Below are 22021 nucleotides of genomic sequence, written 5' to 3'. Positions count from 1 at the left end.
AAAAAAAAAAAGAGAAACACACAAACTCACTACAATCAAAAAAATAAAAATAACAAGCACTAGCAATCATGAATCATTAATATCACTCAACATCAATGGACTCAAATCCTCAATAAAAAGACACAGACTAACAGAATGGATGCATAAACAGTACTCATCAATCTGCTGCATAAAAAACTCTTAAAAAAGGAGGACATTACCTCAGAGTGAAGGGCAGGTTTTTCAAGGAAACTGACACAAGAAGCAAGTTGAAAGAAGCCAGTCTAATATTTAAGAAAATAATATTTTAACTGAACTTATTCAAAAGAGACAGGAAAGGGCACAAATCATAGCAAAAGGATACACATGATTGCAAAAATCCACCAAGATGACGTGATGTCTCAATTCTGAATATTCTACTCCATATACAAGGGCACATTTGTAAAAGTAACATTACTAAAGTTTAACTCATACACTAATACCACCACAGTAATAGAGGGAGACTTCAAAACCCCATATTCACCTAAGGACAAGTCATGAACTCAGAAACTAAACAGAGAAACAATTTAACGGAAGAACAGATCAAATGGATTTAATGGACTTGCACAGAATTTTCACCTAGACAAAAAGGAATATACCTTCTTTTCAGCACCTTACAGAAGCTTCTCCAAAATTGCCCATTGACTTGGTCATAAAGCAAGCCTCAACAGGTACAAGAAAGTTGAAATAACCCCTTGTATCTTATCAGACCACCATGGATTAAAGCTAGGTTTCCATAAGAATGGAAAGAAGAGAAAACTTAAAAAAAAAAAACTAATGGAAACTGAACAACTCAGTAACCACTGAGACATGGAAGAAACAGTTTTTCTAGAATTCAATGAAAATGAATGGACAACATACCTAAACCTCTGGGACACAATGGAAGCAGTGCTAAGGAGAAGTTCTAGTAGCAATTTAAAAACACATGTAAAAGCTCTAGAACAGAAAGAATTAAACATACCCAAGAGGAGTTTACAGCAGGAAATAATCAAACTCATGGATGAAATCAGTATCATAGAAAAAAAATGGAAACAATACAAAGAATCAGAGAAACCAAGAGCTTTTTTTTGAGAACATCAACAAGATAGACATACTTCTAGACAAACTAACAAAAAGTCAGAGAGACAGTATCCAAATAAACAAAATCAGAAATGAAAAGGGGGAATAACTCCAAAGAATCATTAGGTATTATTTCAAAAGACTGTATCCCACAAGTTTGGAAAATATAAATGAAATGAAAAATTTTCCTGATCAATTTCACTTACCAAAGTTAAGTCAAGGTCAGGTAAGCAGGTTAAACAGTCCTATAACCCCTAAGAAAATAGAAGCAGTCATCAGGAGACTCTCAACCAAAATAATAATAATAATAATAATAATTATAATAATAATAATAATCCTAGAACCAGATGGCTTTAGCATGGAATTCTACCAGACTTTCAAAGAGGATCTCATTAAAGTACTTCTGAAACTATTTACAAAATCAAACAGAAGGGACATTGCCAAACTCATCTTATGAATCCACAGTCACACAGGTACCTAAACCACACAAGGCCCCAACAAAGAAAGAAAAGTTCAAATTCATTTCCCTTATGGACTTTGATGCAGAAATACTCAACAAGATACTGGTAAACAGAGACCAAGACCACATCAAATACATCATCCACCATGATCAAGTAGGCGTCATCCCAGAGGTGCAGGGATGGCCCAACATACTTAAATCCATCACTGTAATTCACTGAAAGAAAAAATAAAGATGTTCATTTCGTTAGATGCAAAAAAAAAAAAAAATGCCTTTGATAAAATTGAGCACCATTGCTTGATAAAAGCCCTGTAAAGATCAGGGATACAAGGCCCTACCTAAACATAATAAAGGTAATATACAACAAGCCAAAAGCCAAAATCAAATTAAATGGGGAGAAACTCGAAGCAATTACAGTAAAGTCAGGGATAATACAAGGCTGCCCACTCTTTTCATATCTTTTCAGTGTAGTACTTTAAGTTCTAGCTAGAGCAATAAGACAACTACAAACAATCAAGGGGTCAAAATTGGAAAGGAAGAAGTAAAAAAAATTCCTATTCACAGATGATATACTAATATATATATATATATGTGTGACCCACAAAATTTTACCAGAGATCTTCTACAGTTGATAAACCCCCTTTAGTAAACTGGTTGCTATAAAAATAACTCATAAAATCAGTAATCTGCATCACTATAAATGATTAATGGCCTGATGACAAAATTAGGGAAACAACATTCTTCACAAAAACCAGAAATAATATACTATATCTTGACGTAACTATCCAAGTAAGAGAAAGACCTCTATGACAAGACCTTGACATCTCTGAAAAAAGAAACTGAAAAAGATACCAGAAGATGGAAAGATCTCCCATGCTCATGATCAGTAGAATTAACATAGTAAAAATGGCCATCCTACTAAGAACAATCTACAGATTCAATGCAATTACTATCAAAATACCAACACAATTCTTCACAGACCTTGAAAGAACAATTCTCAATTTCATATGGAACACCAAAGCAAAAACAAAACCAAAAAAACAGAATAGCTAAAACGTTTTTGTATAATAATAGAACTTCTGGAGGTATCTCTATCCCTGACTTCAAGTTGTACTACAGAGCAATAGTAATAAAATCTTAAGAGACAAAATGAAAGCAGTGCTAAGAGGAAGTTCCTAGCACAAAGTGCCGCCAGAAAGAAGTTTGAGACATCTCATACAAGCAACTTAATGACACACCTAAAATCCCTAGGAAAAAAATAAGCAGTCACACCCAATAGGAATAGACAATTGGAAATAATCAAACTCAGAGCTGTAATCAATGAATTAGAAACAAAGGAAACAATTCAAAGAATCAATGAGCCCCAGAGCTGGTTCTTTGAGAAAATCAACAAGATAGACAAACCCTTAGGCAAACTAACTAAAAGGCAGAGAGAAACTATCCAAATCAGCAAAATCAGAAAAATAAAGGAGACATAATGACAGATACTGAGGAAATCCAAACAATCATTAGGTCTTACTACAAAAGACTACATGCCTTTCAGGATGGGGATTGACCATTTTAGTTAGGGTCCTCTCTCTTGCTTAGTTTCTTTAGATGCACAGATTTTCGTGGGTTTGTCCTATTTTGTATGTCTATATGAGTGAGTATATACCGTGTGTGTCTTTTTGCTTCTGGGACAACTCACTCAGGATGATCCTTTCCAGGTCCCACCATTTACCTGCGAATTTCATGATTTTCTTATTTTTCATTGCTGAGTAATACTCCATTGTATAGATGTACCACAGTTTCTGCATCCATTCTTCAGTTGAGGGGCATCTGGGCTGTTTCCAGCTTCTGGCTATTATAAATAAAGCTGCTACAAAGATGGTTGAGCAAATGTCCTTTTCGTGTACTTGAGTACTTGAGCCTCTTTTGGATATATGCCCAGGAGTGGAATGGAATTTTATGTAAGAAGTGGGAAATAGTAAGAGCTGGAGAGGACAGGGTCTCCACAAGGAGAGCAACATAACAAGAAAATTTGAACACAGGGAACTTCCCAGAGACTCATACTCCAACCAAGGACTATTCATGGAGATAACCTAGAACCCCTGCACAGATGTAGCCCATGGCAGTTCAGTGTCCAAGTGGGTTACATAGTAATGTGAAGAAGGACTGCCTCTGACATAATCTGATTGGCCTGCTCTTTGATCACTTCCCCCTGAGCAGGGAGCATCCATACCAGGCCACAGTAGAGGACAATGTAGCCACTTTTGATGTGAACTGATAGACTAAGATCAGAAAGGAGAGGAGAACCTCCCCTATCAGTGGACTTGGGGAGTGGCATGCATGCAGAAAGGGGAGGGAGGGTGGGATCGGGAGGGGAGGAGGGAGGAGCTTATGGGGGAATACAAAATGAATAAAGTGTAATTAATAAAATAAAGAGAAAATTCTCAGGCCAAGTGTTAGGAATTCAGAGTTCTACATTTTTTGCTTAAGAAATCTGAGGGTCCTGCTCATAAGTTTGCTAGGAACAAGAACAACAGGTAGTTTCTTTTGTCTTGTTTTATTTTCTTCTAACACAGTGCAATTAACCTTCATTGTTCTTGAGTGTCACAAATTCTGTGCCAATAAAAACAATATTCACTTTCAAAAAAAAAGACTACATGCCACAAAATATGAAAATCTAAACAAAATGGACAATTTTCTTGATAGATTCCATTTAACAAAATTAAATCAAGATTGGGTAAATAGATTAAATTGTCCTATATGTCTCAAGGAAATAGAAGCAGTCTCAAAAGTCTCCCTCACAAAAACAACAACAACAACAAAACAGGGCTAGAGGGTTTCAGCGCAAAATTTTACAGACCTTCAAAAAGAGCTAACTCGAAGGGGCGGAGTCAAGACGGCGACTAGCACACACAGTTTCTGAGCGGTGGAATACCTAAACTTCTGAGTTGGTGAATGGAAGGACTTCTAACCCAGGAAAACAACGGTGAGGTTTTCTAAACAACAGGAAACATCACAGGAGGTGAAAACTTTGGTTTTGGGTCACCTGAGGAATTGTTTGGGGAAGGAGAGAAACGATCCTTTGATCTCACGGCACTCCCCTCCCCCTGACCTCCCTCCTCCTCAGCACAGCGGGCTGGTCTTTCTCAGCGCAGAACTGCCTGGGCTCTACAGCCTCTGAGGCTGAGCTCCAAGCATTTTAGCGCCAAAGGCCAGCAGTACTTGTCCTGGAGTCCCAGATTTGCGCGGCAGCTGCACCATCCTCCCAGGGCCCAAGTCTGCTAGGCACCATACTAGCTCCGCGGGATCGCCATCATTGATGGTACGGCCCACCAAATCCCACAGTGACAGAGAATACACTATATACTCACCTAAACCATGCAGAAACGTCATACAAGCTAGACACACCAGGCGCTGGGCCTCCCAAGCTTGGAGAGCACAACGAAGAGATCCCAGGACTTCCCAGAAAGCATTGGGATTAGCGACCCAGTCTCCAGTTACAGCGGGACTTTCTAACCTGGCGACGGAGCAGCACTGAGCTGGTGGGGCACAACAGCCCTCCAGTTTAAGACTAACCAGGGCCAAACCAGAGAACAGAGAACCTGCTTACCCCAATCCCTACTGACGTGACCACCCTGAAATCTCCAGCTGCAGCAAGATCTCAGAACCTGGCAGTGACAGCAGCACAGAACTGGCGGAGCACATCAAAGAAGCAGGGACAAACCAGAGAGCAGAGAGCCCAGATACCCCGATCTCTGCCAAGTGACCTGCCTGTAAGTAAGTGCACCCTTGAGAATCTGCAGATCTTCAGATCCTGGGTCCTTCTAAAACAGAAGCCAGGCATCGAACCCCCTCCCACCCACATACCCACTTTGGGAAACAGAGGGGCACTAGGGACATTGAAGTTCCTGCTCTGTGGGTCTAATTGAGGAGTTAAGGCAGTTAATGCCAGCAATTGTGCTGCAATCATCACTAGCGCCTGTGACATATACAGTGCAGAGCCCCTCCCACACACTCAAGGGTGCAATATTAGCCATCACTCTGTCCCTCGAGACACACGTCCATGCACACTTACACACACACACACACACACACACACACACACGCTTGCATTTGCCCCGTTTGTGCCTGCGTACTTTCCTCCCACAGGTACAGCTAGTCCTCAGCACACGCTGAGAGTTCTCAGCTTCCTGAAGAACTCTCCAAATGCCAGAGAGAGGCAGCACCAGTCTGATCTGCAGAATACAAAAACAAACAGGGAAGGTTTCAGATAAGCCAATGGCCAGGGGTAGGCGAAAGAACACTTCCAACATAAATCAGGACATCATGACTTCACCAGCAAACCCCCAAATCGACGGATACTCCAATTCATCAGAAGCACAAGAAAATGATCTTAAAGCCATGCTTGCCCAATTATTTGAGGCTTATAAGGAGGAAATGAACAAATCTTTCAAAGAGTTGGCCAGTCAATTGGAGGTAAAGAAAGAAGAAATAGACAAAATCCTTAAAGAAAGACAGGCAAACATAGCCAAACAAATAGATACACAAGTAGAGGAAAAATTAGTGGCATATAAAAAGGAAATGAACAAAGAAATAGAGGCCATCGTAGAAAGACAGGAATCTAAATTCAAACACATGAAAGAAATGGTGCAAGGCATGAAAACAGAATTAGAATCAATAAAGAAAACACAAAATGAGAAAACCCTTGAGTTGGAGAACTTGGAGAAAAGATTAGGAACCACAAAAGTAAGCATCACCAACAGAATACAAGAGATGGAAGAGAGAATCTCTGGAGCTGAAGACACACTTGCAGAAATGGATACTTCTCTCAAAGAAAAAGTAATATCAGAAAAGTTCCAATCACAAAATATCCAAGAAATCAAGGATGCTATGAAAAGACAAAATCTAAGAATAATAGGATTTCATGAAAAAGAAGACTCCAGACTCCAAAGTCCAGAAAATATTTTCAAGAAAATCATAGAAGAAAATTTTCCCAACTTAAAGAAAGAGATATCCATAAATATACAAGAGGCCTACAGAACTCCAAATAGACTAGACCAGAAAAGAAACACATCACGTCACATCATAGTCAAAACACTAAATCTACAGAACAAAGAAAAGATATTAAAAGCAGCAAGGGAAAAAGGCCAAGTAACATATGAAGGTAGACCTATCAGAATCACGCCGGACTTCTCATCAGAAACTATGAAAGCCAGAAGGGCCTGGGCAAGTATCATGGAGCCTCTAAGAGATCACAAATGTCAACCCAGACTACTATATCCTGCAAAGATTTCAATCAACATAGATGGAGAAAACAAAATATTCCATGACAAAATTAAATTTATGCAATATCTACACAGCAAACCAACCCTACAGAAGATACTAGAAGGAAAACTCCAATCCAATGAAAACAAATTCACCCAAGAAAACAGGGCATACAGATAATATCCCAACAAAAATGAAAAGACAACGAGCAATGAAACAGGGTTAGATCACCGACTCCATTACAAAAGGAACTAACATGCATTGGTCACTATTATCTATCAATATCAATGGACTCAACTCACCAATAAAAAGACGCAGGCTAACAGAATGGTTATGGAAACAAGATCCAACATTCTGTTGCATCCAAGAAACATACCTATGCAACAAAGATAAACACTACCTCAGAGTAAAAGGCTGGAAAACTGTTTTTCAAGCAAATGGTTCCAGTAAACAAGCTGGAGTAGCCATCCTAATATCTAATAAAATAGACTTTCTACCCAAGTTAATCAAGAGATAAGGAGGGCCACTATATTCTCATCAAAGGAAAAATACACCAAGAGGACTTCACAATCTTGAATATCTATGCCCCAAATACAAGAGCACCGACATTTGTAAATGAAACATTATTAAAGCTTAAATCATACATTGATCCTAATACCTTAATAGTGGGAGACTTCAACACTCCACTCTCACCAAGGGAGAGATCAACCAATCAGACACCAAATAGGGAAATAAAAGCACTCACAGAATCCCTAAATCAAATGGACCTAATAGACGTCTACAGATCATTTCACCCAAACTCAAAAGAATACACCTTCTTTTCAGCACCACATGGAACCTTTTCCAAAATAGACCACATAGTTGGCCACAAAGCAAGCCTCAACAGATACAAAAGGATTGAAATAATCCCTTGTATACTATCTGACCACCATGGACTAAAGCTCGACCTCAACAACAACAGAAACAACAAAAAGCCGACACGCACATGGAAACTGAACAACTTACTACTCAATGACAGCTGGGTTAAGGAAGAAATAAAGAAAGAAATTAAAGACTTCCTAGAATTCAATGAAAAGGAAGGCACAACATACCCAAATTTATGGGACACATTGAAAGCAGTGCTCAGAGGAAAATTTATAGCACTAAGTGCCTACAAGAAGAAATTCGTAACATCACATACAAACAACTTAATGGCCCAACTGAAAACCCTAGAAAAAAAAGAAGCAGATACACCCAAGAGGAGCAGACGGCTGGAAATAATCAAACTAAGGGCTGAAATCAATCAACTAGAAACAAATAAAACTATCCAAAGAATCAATGAAACAAAAAGCTGGTTCTTTGAGAAAATCAACAAGATAGACAAACCCTTAGCCAAACTAACTAAAAAGCAGAGAGAAACTATCCAGATCAGCAAAATCAGAAATGAAAATGGGGACATAACCACAGACATTGTGGAAATCCAAACAATTATTAGGTCATACTACAAAAGCCTATATGCCACAAAATTTGAGAATCTAAATGAAATGGATAATTTTCTTGAAAGATTCCATCTACCAAAACTAAGTCAAGATCAGGTAGAAAGACTGCATAGCCCTTTATCTCCCAAGGAAATTGAAGCAGTCATTAACAGTCTCCCCTCCAAAAAAAGCCCTGGACCAGATGGCTTCAGCGCAGAATTCTACAAGACCTTCAAAGAAGTGCTAACTCCAATTCTCCTCAAGCTATTCCACAAAATAGAAACAGAAGAAACACTACCAAACTCATCCTATGAAGCCACAGTCACCTTAATACCTAAACCACACAAAGACCCAACAAAAAAGGGAACTTTAGGCCTATCTCTCTTATGAACATTGACGCAAAAATACTCAATAAAATACTTGCAAACCGAATCCAAGAACACATCAAAGATATCATCCACCATGACCAAGTAGGCTTCATCCCAGGCATGCAAGGGTGGTTCAACATACGGAAATCCATCAATGTAATCCACTACATAAACAAACTGAAGGAGAAAAACCACATGATCATCTCCTTAGATGCCGAAAAAGCATTTGACAAAGTCCAACACCCATTCATGTTTAAAGTCTTGGAGAGATCAGGAATACAAGGCACATACCTAAACATAGTAAAGGCAATATATAGCAAGCCTATAGCTAACATCAAACTCAATGGAGAGAAACTTAAATCAATCCCACTGAAATCAGGGACAAGACAAGGCTGTCCATTGTCCCCATATCTCTTCAACATAGTACTTGAAGTCCTAGCCAGAGCAATAAGACAACTAAAGGAGATCAAGGGGATACAAATTGGAAAGGAAGAAGTCAAAGTGTCACTATTTGCAGATGATATGATAGTATACATGAGCGACCCAAAAATTCAACCAGAGAACTCCTTCAGCTGATAAACACCTTCAGCAAAGTGGCAGGATACAAAATCAACTCAAAAAAAATCAGAAGCCCTCCTATATACCAAAGACAAAAAGGCTGAGAAAGAAATTAGGGAAACAACACCCTTCACAATAGCCACTAATAACATAAAGTACCTTGGTGTGACTCTAACCAAGCAAGTGAAAGACCTGTTTGAGAAAAACTTCAAGTCTCTGAAGAAAGAAATCGAAGAAGATATCAGAAGATGGAAAGATCTCCCGTGCTCATGGATTGGTACGATTAACATTGTGAAAATGGCCATACTGCCAAAAGCAATCTACAGATTCAATGCAATTCCCATCAAAATACCAACTCAATTCTTTACAGACCTTGAAAAAAAGATTCTCAGCTTCATATGGAGAAACAAAAAACCCAGAATCTCCAAAACGATCCTGTACGACAACAGATCATCTGGAGGTATCTCCATTCCTCGTCTCAAGCTGTACTACAGGGCAACAGTAATAAAAACTGCATGGTATTGGCATAGAAACAGAAAGGAGGATCAATGGAACTGCATAGAAGACCCAGAAATAAATCCACACACCTATGAATACTCGATATTGGACAAAGAAGCCAATTCCATTCAATGGAAAAAAGACAGCATCTTCAACAAATGGTGCTGGACCAACTGAATGTCTACATGCAGAAAAATGAAAATAGATCCATATTTATCACCCTGCACAAAACTAAAGTCAAAGTGGATCAAGGACCTCAACATATAACCAGATACCCTAAATCAATTGGAAAAAAAAGTGGGGAACAGCCTAGAACTCATTGGCACAGGAGACAACTTCCTGAACAGAACACCAACAGCACAGGCTCTAAGAGCAACAATCAATAAATGGGACCTCATGAAACTGAAAAGTTTCTGTAAAGCAAAGGATACCGTCATCAAAACAAAACGACTGCCTACAGATTGGGAAAGAATCTTCCCTAACCCTTTATCTGACAGAGGACTAATATCCAGTATATACAAAGAAGTAAAGAAGCTGAAAAGCAGCAAACCAAGTAATCCAATTAAAAAATGGGGAACAGAGCTAAACAGAGAATTCTCGACAGAGGAATATCAAATGGCAGAAAAACACTTAAAGAAATGCTCATCCTCATTAGCCATCAGGGAAATGCAAATCAAAACGACCCTGAGATATCACCTTACACCCATCAGAATGGCCAAGATGAAAAACTCAAATGATAACACATGCTGGAGAGGTTGTGGAGAAAGGGGAACCCTCCTCCACTGCTGGTGGGAATGTAAACTGGTACAACCACTCTGGAAAGCTATCTGGCGCTTTCTAAGACAAATCGGAATAGTGCTTCCTCAAGACCCAGCTATATCACTGCTAGGTATATACCCAAAGTTTGTTCAAGTACACAAAAGGGATACTTGCTCAACCATGTTTATAGCAGCTCTATTTGTAATAGCCAGAACCTGGAAACAACCCAGATGTCCATCAACGGAGGAATGGGTACAGAAATTGTGGTATTTTTACACAATGGAATACTACTCAGCAATCAAAAAGGAGGAAATCATGAAATTTGCAGGCAAATGGTGGGATCTAGAAAAGATCATTCTGAGTGAAATATCCCAGAAGGAGAAAGACAAACATGGGATATACTCACTTATATAGACCTATAAGATATGATAAACATAATGAAATCTATACACCTAAAAATAATCAATTGAGCGGACATGGGGTAAGATGATCAATCCTCGTTTAGAAGGACAGATGGGATGTGCATTGAACGTATGACAGGAGTCTACTGAGCGCATCTGAAAGACTCTAACTAGCAGTGTTTTCAAAGCAAAGACTCATGACCAAACCTTTGGCAGAGTACAGGGAATCATAAGAAAGAAGGGGAGTTAGTCTGATGGGGAAAGGATAGGAGCTCCACAAGGACCAAATATATCTGGGCACAGGGTCTTTTCTGAGACTGACATTCAACCAAGGACCATGTATGGATATGACCTAGAACCTCTGCTCAGATGTAGCCTGTGGTAGCTCAGTAACCAATTGGTTTCCTAAAGTGAGGGGAACAAGGACTATTTCTAACAGGAACTCAATGACTGGCTCATTGGTCTCCCCACCCCCGAAGGGAGGAGCAGTCCTGTTAGGCCACAGAGGAGGGCTTTGCAGCCAGTCCTGAAGATGCCTGATAAAACAGGATCAGATGAATGGGGAGGAGGTCCCCCCTATCAGTGGACTTGGAAAGGGGCACGGTGGAGATGAGGGAGGGAGGGAGGGACTGGGAGGGAATGAGAGATCGGGACATGGCCTGGATACAGAGTTAATAAAATGTAACTGATAAAAAAAATAATAATAAAATAAAAACAATGAAAAAAATAAAAAAGAAAAAATAAATAAATATAAAATATTAATTAATAATAATTTAAAATAAAAAATTACTATTAAATTAACATCAACAAATTTGTAAGAAATAAGTAATTATTTATTAATATGCATTACTAATAAATATAATTATTAATAAATAATCGTTTATTTTTTTTTCAATGCAGTTTATTCAGGAACATTGAACAATGCTCGGACCCCGGGGAAAGCCAGCCCACAGCTTAAATAGCCTCTGGGTAGCCAACCCAGGCGTGCCACGGGGGCAATGCAGATAGGTCCACATACATGGAAGCAAGCCAGATCTTTGGCCTTAGTCAAATGTGGAGTTGTTCGTGACAGAGAGCACTCACCATCGGGAAGGTGGAAGGCGGAAACCAGCTCCATCTTTAAGGCATAGCATTCCACAGCTCTCTACAGTTCCCCCTTTTTGTTTTAGACGCATCAGGCAAGAGTAGAGGTCTGATCTCTGATATTAGAAATAAATTGGGACTTTGTACAGATGTTCATTTAGGTGTCATCCACCCAAAGAGCATCAGACCCGTCCGATACCTTTTTCTCAGAGGCGGGACCTGGGGCATCAACCCGCATGCAATCAGACATGCTCTTCTCTGGGTCGAAAGCAGCTGACCCTGAGTGCAGTGCTTAGCCTCGCATCCTGAGCGTATCATTTTAGCTTCTTATGGTATCCAACCATGCTTGGGGACAATGTCCTGCTTCAATGGCTGTAAAGGCCTGAATGATCATGGCTGCATCACACTGTTGTGAGACTCTAATCTTGCATATATACCACAGGCAAACCAAGGAGACCAACACCAGAAGGCCTGCTAACGCTCCCATGCCCGCCCATTCCTTCAGATGATTCATGGCTGCAGCAATCCATGTTGATAATCCTGTGGCTAGTCCTGCGTCCACTCCGGTAGAATTTACTGTGACAATGGCCACTCTCAGCTGCTCCATCGTAGTATCGAATTCTCCAGTCCAATTACCTAAAATATAGCTCGACAATTGTTTAGACAGATTTGCAGCACAGGAAAAATTCTCATGTTGTATGCTAGTGACACAAAGTCCAGCATACTTTCATTGACAGCCAGGTTGAGCGATTTGCCATAGGGTATCAATTTGCTCCTGCAAGAGGTCAATCCTCTGATTGAACACCATCAAGCTTCCTTTAAGTTGAGCATTAATTCCTTTATGTACAACTAAGGCATGAGCTACATTGGCTAAATGATTATTCAGGGTCTGAGCAGTCTGCCAAGTATGACTCATGGCTAATGCCCTGGTGGTAGCTACCATAATCGTTTATTTTTATTAATAATTATTTTCATTGGCGATCTTATTAATAATTAATTTTTATTTTATTATTTATTGATAACATATATTTATATTTTATATAAATATATAATATAAATATATAATATAAATATATTTATATTAATGCATATTAACATTTTTATTAATAATTATTTATTTTTACTAGTAACAGTTATCAACATTTTTAAAAATTAATTATTTATTTTATTATTTATTCATAACATATATTTATATATAAATATATAATATAAATACATATAAATATGCATTATATTAATGCTTATTAACATTCTTATTAATAATTATTTATTTTATTAATCACTTTTATCAACATTTATCAATAATTAATTATTTATTTTATTGTCCATTAATAATATATCAATAAATATAATTATTAATGACTAAACAATACTAATAATTAATTATTTATTAATATGTTGTCAGTGAAGATAATTATTAATAAATAATTGATGAAATATTGATAGTAAAATAATATTAAAATAATATTAATATTAATATTCCTCCATTGCTGGTGGGAGTGTAAACTTGTACATTCATTTTGGAAAGTAATCTGGAGGTTTCTCAAAAAATCATGAATAGCTCTATCTCAAGATCCAGGTATACCACTCCTAGGTAGATACCCAAAACATGCTCTACCATTCAATCAGGACATCTGTTCAACTATCATCATAGCAGATTTATTCTTAATAGCCAGAATCTGGAGACAACCCAGATATCTCTCAAGTGAAGAATGGATAAAGAAACTGTGGTACATTTACACAATAGAATACTGTTTGGCTATTAAAAACAAGGGTATTATGGAATTTGCAGGCAAAATGTAGAACTAGAAAAGGTCACCCTGAGTGAAGTAACTGAGAAGCAGAAAGACACTCATGGTGTGTACTCAATTATAAGTGGATATTAACCATATAGTACAGCATAACCATACCACAATTCACAGACCCAAAGGAGATAAGTAACAGGGAGGACCCAAAGAAGGGTGCTTAAATCACACTCAGAAGGAAATAGAAGAGATATCAGAAGTGGTTAAAGAAAAGGAACAAGGTAGGAGAGGGAGCATAGAGAGAAATGAAAGCGGAGATCAGACCTTGGGAGAGCAGAAGCAGGAGGACAGAGAGAAAATAAACAGAGTAGGGACATCTCTTTGACAAGCAGGAGACCTATGACAACCTAGAGGCTTCTGGGAGGATATGGGGATGATCTGGCTGAGACACCTAGTAGCAGGGGTTATGGAGACTGAAGAGGACATCCTCTTACTAGATAGGACCCCTTGTTGAAAGGGGAACACCAAGTAACCCACAAAAACATTGACTCCAAATTTACTCTATCTACAAGATGTGCATGGATAAAGATAGAGCAGAGATTGAGGGAATCTACAACCAATGCCTGACACTATCAATGATACTTTGCTGTGATCACAAATAAATGCCCAGTATAGCTGTCTCTGAGAGTCTCCATCCAGCAGCAGATAGAAACAGATGCTGAGACTCACAGCCAAACCCTGGGTAAGGCATAGGGAGTCTTGTGGAAAAGTGGGGTCTTTGTGTGTAGAGATAGAAGTATCTGGAGTGGACAGGAACTCCACAAGAAGACCAAGAGAGCCAGCTAAACAGAGTCGAGAGCATCTTGTGGAGACTGAAGCACCAATGAAAGACCATGCATAACTAGGCACCCTATACAAATATAGGCACATGTCTCTAATCTCAGCACTTAGAAGGGAGACTCTGACTGATCTCCAAACTCAAAGAAAGCCTAGTCTACATAGTGAGTTTCAGGATAGCCAGGGCTACATGAAGAGACCTTTGTTGTGGTTAGTCTAAAAATATTTATTAACCCACTATCACAGTCAATAAAAGACACAGACAACTGATAGATTTTAGAATAGCCTTATATCACCTGGGGCAAAGTAGATAGTAACCTTCTAAACAACCTTTACTTCCAAGCCCCAACCCAGGCTGCCTTCCACCCATAATTCCATAAACACTTGCATATTCTCTCATATGTATAATTTCCTCCATCCATACCAACATATGCTTCTTTCAAGCTAAGCTGTGATAGCTCTCTGCTTTCTTCCTGTACCTCTTCCAGTACCTGTCTTTCTACCCAACATTCTTCTGTGCCCAAAGCCCAAGAACCATAGACCCATCTACCTCTTTCTGCCCTGCCCGGGTATAGGTATACTAATCATCTAGTAATAGATAATTGAAAAATATTCCTTCACATCCCATGGTTACAGGAGATAGTTAAACATCATAACAATATCCATGGCATGGCAGTAACCAGATCTCAAGGCACTGAAATAGCATTTGAATACATAACACATGACTAGTCCTCAACAGACACTGGAGAGAGAGAGAGAGAGAGAGAGAGAGAGAGAGAGAGAGAGAGAAGTTATTAGGTCAGAGAAAAATGAAAAATCACTATCAATTGCCAACAAGCAATAATATTGCAAGGAGAAGTTCATACAGGGCCATTGGACAGACAGAAAAGCCTGCAGTTTGCATTGAATGATATGGTCTTTATGGTCTATATCAACTTAGTAGAGCCCTTTGTTCAGACCTGTGGTTCCTAAGAATGGATAAGAAGAGATGAAGAGGCAGGTAGAGCCAGAGCCTCTTCCCACATGTTTGTGTCTCACAGCATGATGACATTTGCTCCAAGGCTCTCACTAAACTTCCAGCATCAATGACAGAAAACAACTGCTGCTACTCTCTTGGCTGCTTTATAGAAATAACCATTAATGCCAGAGATTCGAGGAAGAAAGTTGTGGTTTTTAAATACATTGTCTCCCCAAAGTCAGTTTAATTCAACAGGACACAATGATGCACAGTCATAAAAATCCTAGCTGATGCTGATGAGATTGTTCAGCAGATAAAAAGGACTTGTACCAAGTCAGATGGATTGAGTTAAATCACCTGAAGGTACAAAACTTACTTCCACAATTATCATCTGACCTACATATGTGCCCAATGGCATATGTCCCCCTTGGTTTGAAGTAAAATATAAACAATCACAACAAAGTCTCTAACATGGTCTTTGAAAGCAATAATGGGATGACACAGCTAAGGCCTTGGCAAATGATTTATGCTCTAACATTAAAAACTAAAACTTCTGCACATGTAAAGTCAACAATAAAGTGAAAGTGTGGGCTTCTAAAGAGAAGTGAGTGGATGTGGCAAGGAGATAGTATTACAAATTTTCAGAGCACTGAATGTATTTCATGTAATGAAAATTCATTACATTCAGAAAATGTAATGAAGTTTCAGAAGAGGTTAGGACACTGGATAAAACACCAAAACCCATTAAAAACAGTGTGCAATGTTCTCAAGTTAATTAGAACTATAAGCAGTGACATTTAATGACTGACATGTGAAAGTACCTTCACAAAAGAGATGCCCATTACTACAGTTCTGGGCTGGTATTGTCCTTGCATAAGTAGGGCACCTTCTCCTAAAAAGAGTTGACTTGATGGAACTTTCCAGAATACTCACCCCCATATTTTTCCATACTTTTTATAGCATTCTGCATCATATTTCCAAATACCCTGGAAAGACAAACAGTATGAAATCCATTATTGTCCTGTATGCACTGACTCTTGTGCAGCCAGAGCACAAAAACCTCAAATCCCATGAAATCAGGTTTATTGTCTCTGACAGAGAAAAGTTCTTCTTCAGAGATGATTGAAGTATCACCAGCAAGATGTCTCAGTGGGAAAACACAGTGATAGAGCAGCACATCTTTCTGCAGCCTCTGCATGCACACTCATAGACACAATTACCTACACAGACACAAGATACATACAATACACACATGGACATAAATTTGATGGTGATGATGATGAAAATGATAATGAAATTGTTTAAAGAATGTACAAGATAAGCATAGAACCTTAAGAAGAAACCTGAGCCAACAGCAACACACGCTTTGCCACATGTCCTTTTGATGTGAGTTCAGGAACATCTATCTGGGACAATGACCATGGAGCAGGTAAGTCACAAATTATCCACCTAGAATTAAAGTCTACATGGTATATACTCACTTATAAGTGCATATTACACATATAATGTAGGATAATCATACTAAAGTCTGTACAACTAAGGAAGCTAATTAAGGAGGACGACCCTGTATATGATGCTCAATTTTCATTCAGAAAGGCAAATAGGATAGACAATAGAAGATGGGGAAACAGGGAATATGACAGGAGTCTACCACAGAGGGCCTCTGAGATACTCTACCCAGCAGGGTATCAAAGCATATGCTGAGAATCATAGCCAAATTTTGGTCAGAGTTCAGGGAATCTTAGGAAAGAAGGGGGAGATACAAAGACATGGAGGGGCCAGGAGCTCCACAAGGAGAGCAACAGAACCAAAAAATGTGGGGTCTTTTGTGAGACTGGTACTCCAAACAAGGACCATGCATGGACATAACCTATTACCCCTGTGCAGATGTAGCCCATGCCAGCTCAGTGTCCTAGAGGGTTCCCAGTAATAAGAAGAGAGAGTGTCTCTGACATGAACTCATGGGCTGGCTCTTTGATCACCTTCTCCTGAGGGGGAGGCAGCTTATGAGGCCACAGAAGAAGACAATGAAGCCAGTCCTGATGAGACCTGATAGAATAGGGTCAGATGGAAAGAGAGGAGGACCTCCCCTATTATTGGACTGGGATAGGGGCATAGGAGAAAAGAGGGAGGGAGGGTGGGATTGGGAGGAAATGGGAGAGGGGGCTACAGCTGGGATATAAAGTGAATAAACTGCAATTATTAAAAATAAATTAAAAATTAATAAAAGTCTGCATGGAACATTGAATTTTCATTAATTTCCCAGTAATTTTGTTTAATCATTCTTTCTCTAGTGGTTTTGCCTTTAATGAATCTTTAAAAGGAATAGGAGAAAAAGATTTCACTTTATAGTTAAGTATTTGAGGTGACTGACAGCCATCATCCTGTCTCAGATATTCGCAACTCAGACTCATGCATAGGATTCTGCCGTTAAAGAAAGAGAACCAAGAAAATTTGAACACAGGGAACTTCCCAGAGACGCATACTCCAACCAAGGACTATTCATGGAGATAACCTAGAACCCCTGCACAGATGTAGCCCATGGCAGTTCAGTGTCCAAGTGGGTTACATAGTAATGGGAAGAGGGACTGCCTCTGACATAATCTGATTGGCCTGCTCTTTGATCACCTCCCCCTGAAGGGAACTGATAGACTAAGATCAGAAAGGAGAGGAGACCCTCCCCTATTAGTGGACTTGGGGAGTGGCATGCATGCAGAAAGAGGAGGGAGGGTGGGATCGGGAGGGGAGGAGGGAGGGGCCTATGGGGGGATACAAAATGAATAAAGTGTAATTAATAAAAAATTTAAAAAAAAGAAAGAAAAGCAGCTGTAGTTATATTTCACAGGCAGGGCACGTTGCCTAGCGCACTTAAGATCCTGGATATCATTCTCAGGACTGCAAAAACAAAACAGAAGCTAAAATTTTGTCATTGGAAGCTGGAGATATGGCTCAGCAGTTAAAAGCAGTTAAAAGAGGGTCTGTGTTCCCAGTACTGATTTCCATATTCTTACATGCATCTCTAACTCTGGCTCCAGGGAACAAAGCACCCTTTTCTGTCTCCTGTAAGTACTACACTCACATGCACAAACCTGCACACAGCCAAAAACAGATCACAGATACACACAAAAAAAAATCTTCTTACTATATGAAGCAATCATTACCCAGAACCCATAGTGAAGCAAAATATTCTAGTTACTTTGGTTCTCAAGAAGATCCCAAGCATGCCATGAATAGTAAATGCTGGGGCTAGAACCATAGAAATAAGTTCAGAGGTTCAATGACTATGCAGAAAACTCCAGTATATGAAAAATCCCCCCAAATTGTGTATATTGGCCTGTTATAAGTGGATGCTTCAGAAATAGTCAACCAAAAGAAAAAAAATGTTGAACATAAGCCCTGGTACAAAGAGAAGATTTTAAATCTAGTGCATACTTCAGTGTCCTAGAAGTTGGAAACCCCTTCAAGATTTTTTCCAAATAAGTGCACCAGTACCTTCTCAGAATCTGCACTGCGTAAGAAACAAACTCTTCTTTGATTGTTCACAAAGTCAGAATATCAAGACTGAATGAGCTGGAGATCTCGGCACTTCTTATGTAGAAGTTTCAGGTTGAAAATTTAGATGTGTCATGTGATGTTTTGCTACAGGCTGTCTTGTGAGAGGGCATGTGATGTCTTGCTACAAGCTGTTTCATGCAAGGAGGATGACTGTCCACCTGAAAACACCTGTGTGTGAACTCTGAGGAGAGGAGATATATAAAAGCCCACAGACATCGAGATAACATTCTTTGGATCTACATCACTTTGCTGGTCTTCTGTCTTCAACACTTGACTTTCCAGAGACAAACATTCCAGAGAACTTCCTGGGGAAATCCAAATGAGGCTTGCAGCTCTCACTGACTTGCTATGATCTTCTGAATCATGCTGATCTGTGTTGTAGTTTGGTGTTGGCCTTTGGACTGGACTGCTGGTTTCAGGTCAATGAAGAGTGGACTTGCTCCAAGGAAATACTTCTAAAATATCTACAACCCCTTATTACTAATAACCTTCTTTTCTTTTCCTACCTCTGGTCAGTGGGTGGAAGAGAGCCAAAAGTGTTGAAGAACCTTAAATAAAGTAGGTTTGTTGAAAATTCTAAGCCTAAACACTTCACTTACTGTGAATTTGAGTCTCAATAAACTGACAATAGGGCCAGAGAGATGGCTCCAAATGAGAAGCACTTGACACCAAGCCTGATAACCTGAGTTCTGTCTCTAGGACTAAGATGCCTGTACACACAGTATAATAACTGTTCTCTCTCTCTCTCTCTCTCTCTCTCTCTCTCTCTCTCTCTCTCTCTCTCTCTCTCTTTCACACACACACACACACACACACACTCACATTGTTAATTTGGCAATAGAGCCCTAGGAGACACACAGAAATTCTCTAGAACTATGAGAACACACAGTATGAAGGCCTGAAGTCTCAAAGTTTTCTCTCAAAGAACACTTATTAGAATGAGCCATAATTGGCAATCAAGAGAAACCATATGAAAAGCTCAATCAATATCCACCTTGTAGTAATTCAGTACAGTTCCTAAAAAGGGCAGAGGTGTGGGCCCAGGAATTCCCTGTTTCTTAAAAACTCCATGTGTACGAGTCCCAAACCTATAAGGAGAAAGAGAGAACCTTGTGACCACACACAAGAGAAACATGACCATAACAAAAACAATAAAACAAATCAACAACATGGCTGCCCCTCCAGTTTGCAGAGAGTTTAGGGAATGGTGAAGGAACCTGTGTGCATGGCATCACCCTGTTCATTTCTGTGCCTACTGAGTTCTGGTGGATCTAGGGTTAACACAAAAGTCAATCAGGCCGTATCAGGTGTAAACCTTATCAGTAAACCTCACCAAGATGGAATAGAAGAAGGGTAGAGGTACCCAGAATATCTGCATAACATCAGTATGAACTTTGAGATTTAGTATCACTGGAGCTATTGTTCAGTAGTAAAGGCATTGCCTACTAGATATAGGCTCTGGCTTGATTCCCCATACCACCAAAAAAAAATAAAATGCAAAATTAATTCCGTTGTCATTTCATTTGGGACCTTCAAGATGACACCACAGGGAGAGACACTGGCTACCAGTATTGATAATCTGAGTTGTATCTCCAGGACGCACACAATACGAGGGAACTGAGACTGCAAAGTTGTCCTCTGAACTACGCATGTACACACACGCACACACACACACACACACACACACACACACACACAGTAATAGTGATGCCCCTAACCAAAATGAATAAAAACACAAAATTTTATAATGTTTATATAAGAGTTCATTTCAACTTTTGCTATTACTTTTTAAATTTTTATTCTAGTGCCTGTGGAGGGTGTTGGATACCCTGGAACTACAGTTACTGGTGACAGCCAGCTCCTTGTTGATGTTCAGACCTGGGTCCTCTAAAACAGCAGCAAGTACTCTTAGTCACTGAGTCATTGTCTTTCCAGCCCCAGCTTCCAAAACCAGTTGTGACCTTCCAGACAATAGGTCTGAGTATTACCCCAATTACTAGAACATGGTCTGGGGAGGAACTTTGGAGATTACTCACCAGTAGAGGAGCATGAGACTGATTACCAGGAGGACCCAGGTTTCTGGGAAGAAAGCTGAAATCAGATCCATCTTTGCTTGTCTGTCAGCAAATTACTCCTATGTGGTCTCCCTCCTGCTGTGCATGCTACCCTTTGCAGGGCTTCCCTTCTGTGCAACTGTGCTGTAGTGAGCCCAGCCTGCAATGTTATATAATGGGAAGACGGGTGGGGCAGGGCTCCAACCAGTAGAGACTCAGCTTTGTTTCATCTGGACTTTGGTATCCTCTCCAACTTGACTGTTTGTAAAAGTTTATTCACAGCCTATTTTGACCTCCTTTGAGTTCATATTCTGTGCAGTAATCAATAAACAACTGTGCCATGTAAGTGAGACCAAAAGTTCTTCTTTTCCATAAAAATTCAACCAAATTTATTGATATGAAATGCCTTTTCACCAAGGCTCTCCTCATCCAAGAATACCTGAAATAAAGCCAAAGTAGTGTCAACCACAGATCTTTACAGAATGTCCTTGTCTACCCATGACAGATACTTTGTCATTTATCAAAACTTAACTCAGGAAAATGTGGCAGTCTGTCTGAGTCTGCCTGGACCTAGACCCCTAACAATAAATTAACTCCCACACATGGTCATCTCCTTCACTCTAGACCACAGTGAGGGTCTTCTTGTATATCCCCCTTGACAGACTGTGAGACTACTCTGGATGTGGTCACCACTATGAAATAGCATAGTCATTCAGACACACTAGTCAAGTGGGGTCAGGTCTCATGGATGAGTAAGTGGGGACAGTTCAGTGTGGGTCATGATTTATGGATGTTAGAAATGAGATTCAAGGCTGCAAGTGACTCCTGACAGCTACGGGTCACAACAGAAGACTTACAAAAAGCTAATATGAAGCTTATAAACCATTCTGTTCAGTTGCTAATATATTGTAGAGAAGGTGTTTTGTTTTTTTTTTTTTTTTGAGTGATGAAATGTTCT

At 39.4% G+C, this 22021-nt stretch overlaps 1 protein-coding gene across 10 annotated transcripts in view; it reads right to left on the bottom strand.

Moving 5' to 3' along the window:
• Window positions 1-21211, bottom strand: part of LOC132650979 (cytochrome P450 3A1-like) — an 800659-nt gene extending 779448 nt beyond the window's left edge. For 4 of the 10 annotated variants that reach the window (XM_060376306.1, XM_060376305.1, XM_060376301.1 and 1 more), the window contains exons 1-3: window positions 21046-21211; window positions 20004-20097; window positions 16388-16440 (exon numbers count right to left, since the gene is read on the bottom strand). In XM_060376306.1, coding sequence (XP_060232289.1) covers window positions 16388-16440; window positions 20004-20097; window positions 21046-21116 — 218 coding nt within the window. In that variant the 5' untranslated portion in view covers window positions 21117-21211. Of the gene's footprint in view, window positions 1-11642; window positions 12562-16387; window positions 16441-20003; window positions 20098-21045 lie in introns of those variants that run through there. The other 6 variants (XM_060376299.1, XM_060376298.1, XM_060376304.1 and 3 more) reach the window with 4 other exon arrangements.
• Window positions 21212-22021: the final 810 nt, after the last annotated feature.

This window comes from Meriones unguiculatus (genome assembly GCF_030254825.1).
Source record: "Meriones unguiculatus strain TT.TT164.6M chromosome 13 unlocalized genomic scaffold, Bangor_MerUng_6.1 Chr13_unordered_Scaffold_37, whole genome shotgun sequence".
In the NCBI taxonomy this organism is placed as follows: Eukaryota; Metazoa; Chordata; class Mammalia; order Rodentia; family Muridae; genus Meriones; species Meriones unguiculatus.
Note: the sequence above shows the minus strand (reverse complement) of the source record. Positions and strands in the feature narration are given on the sequence as shown.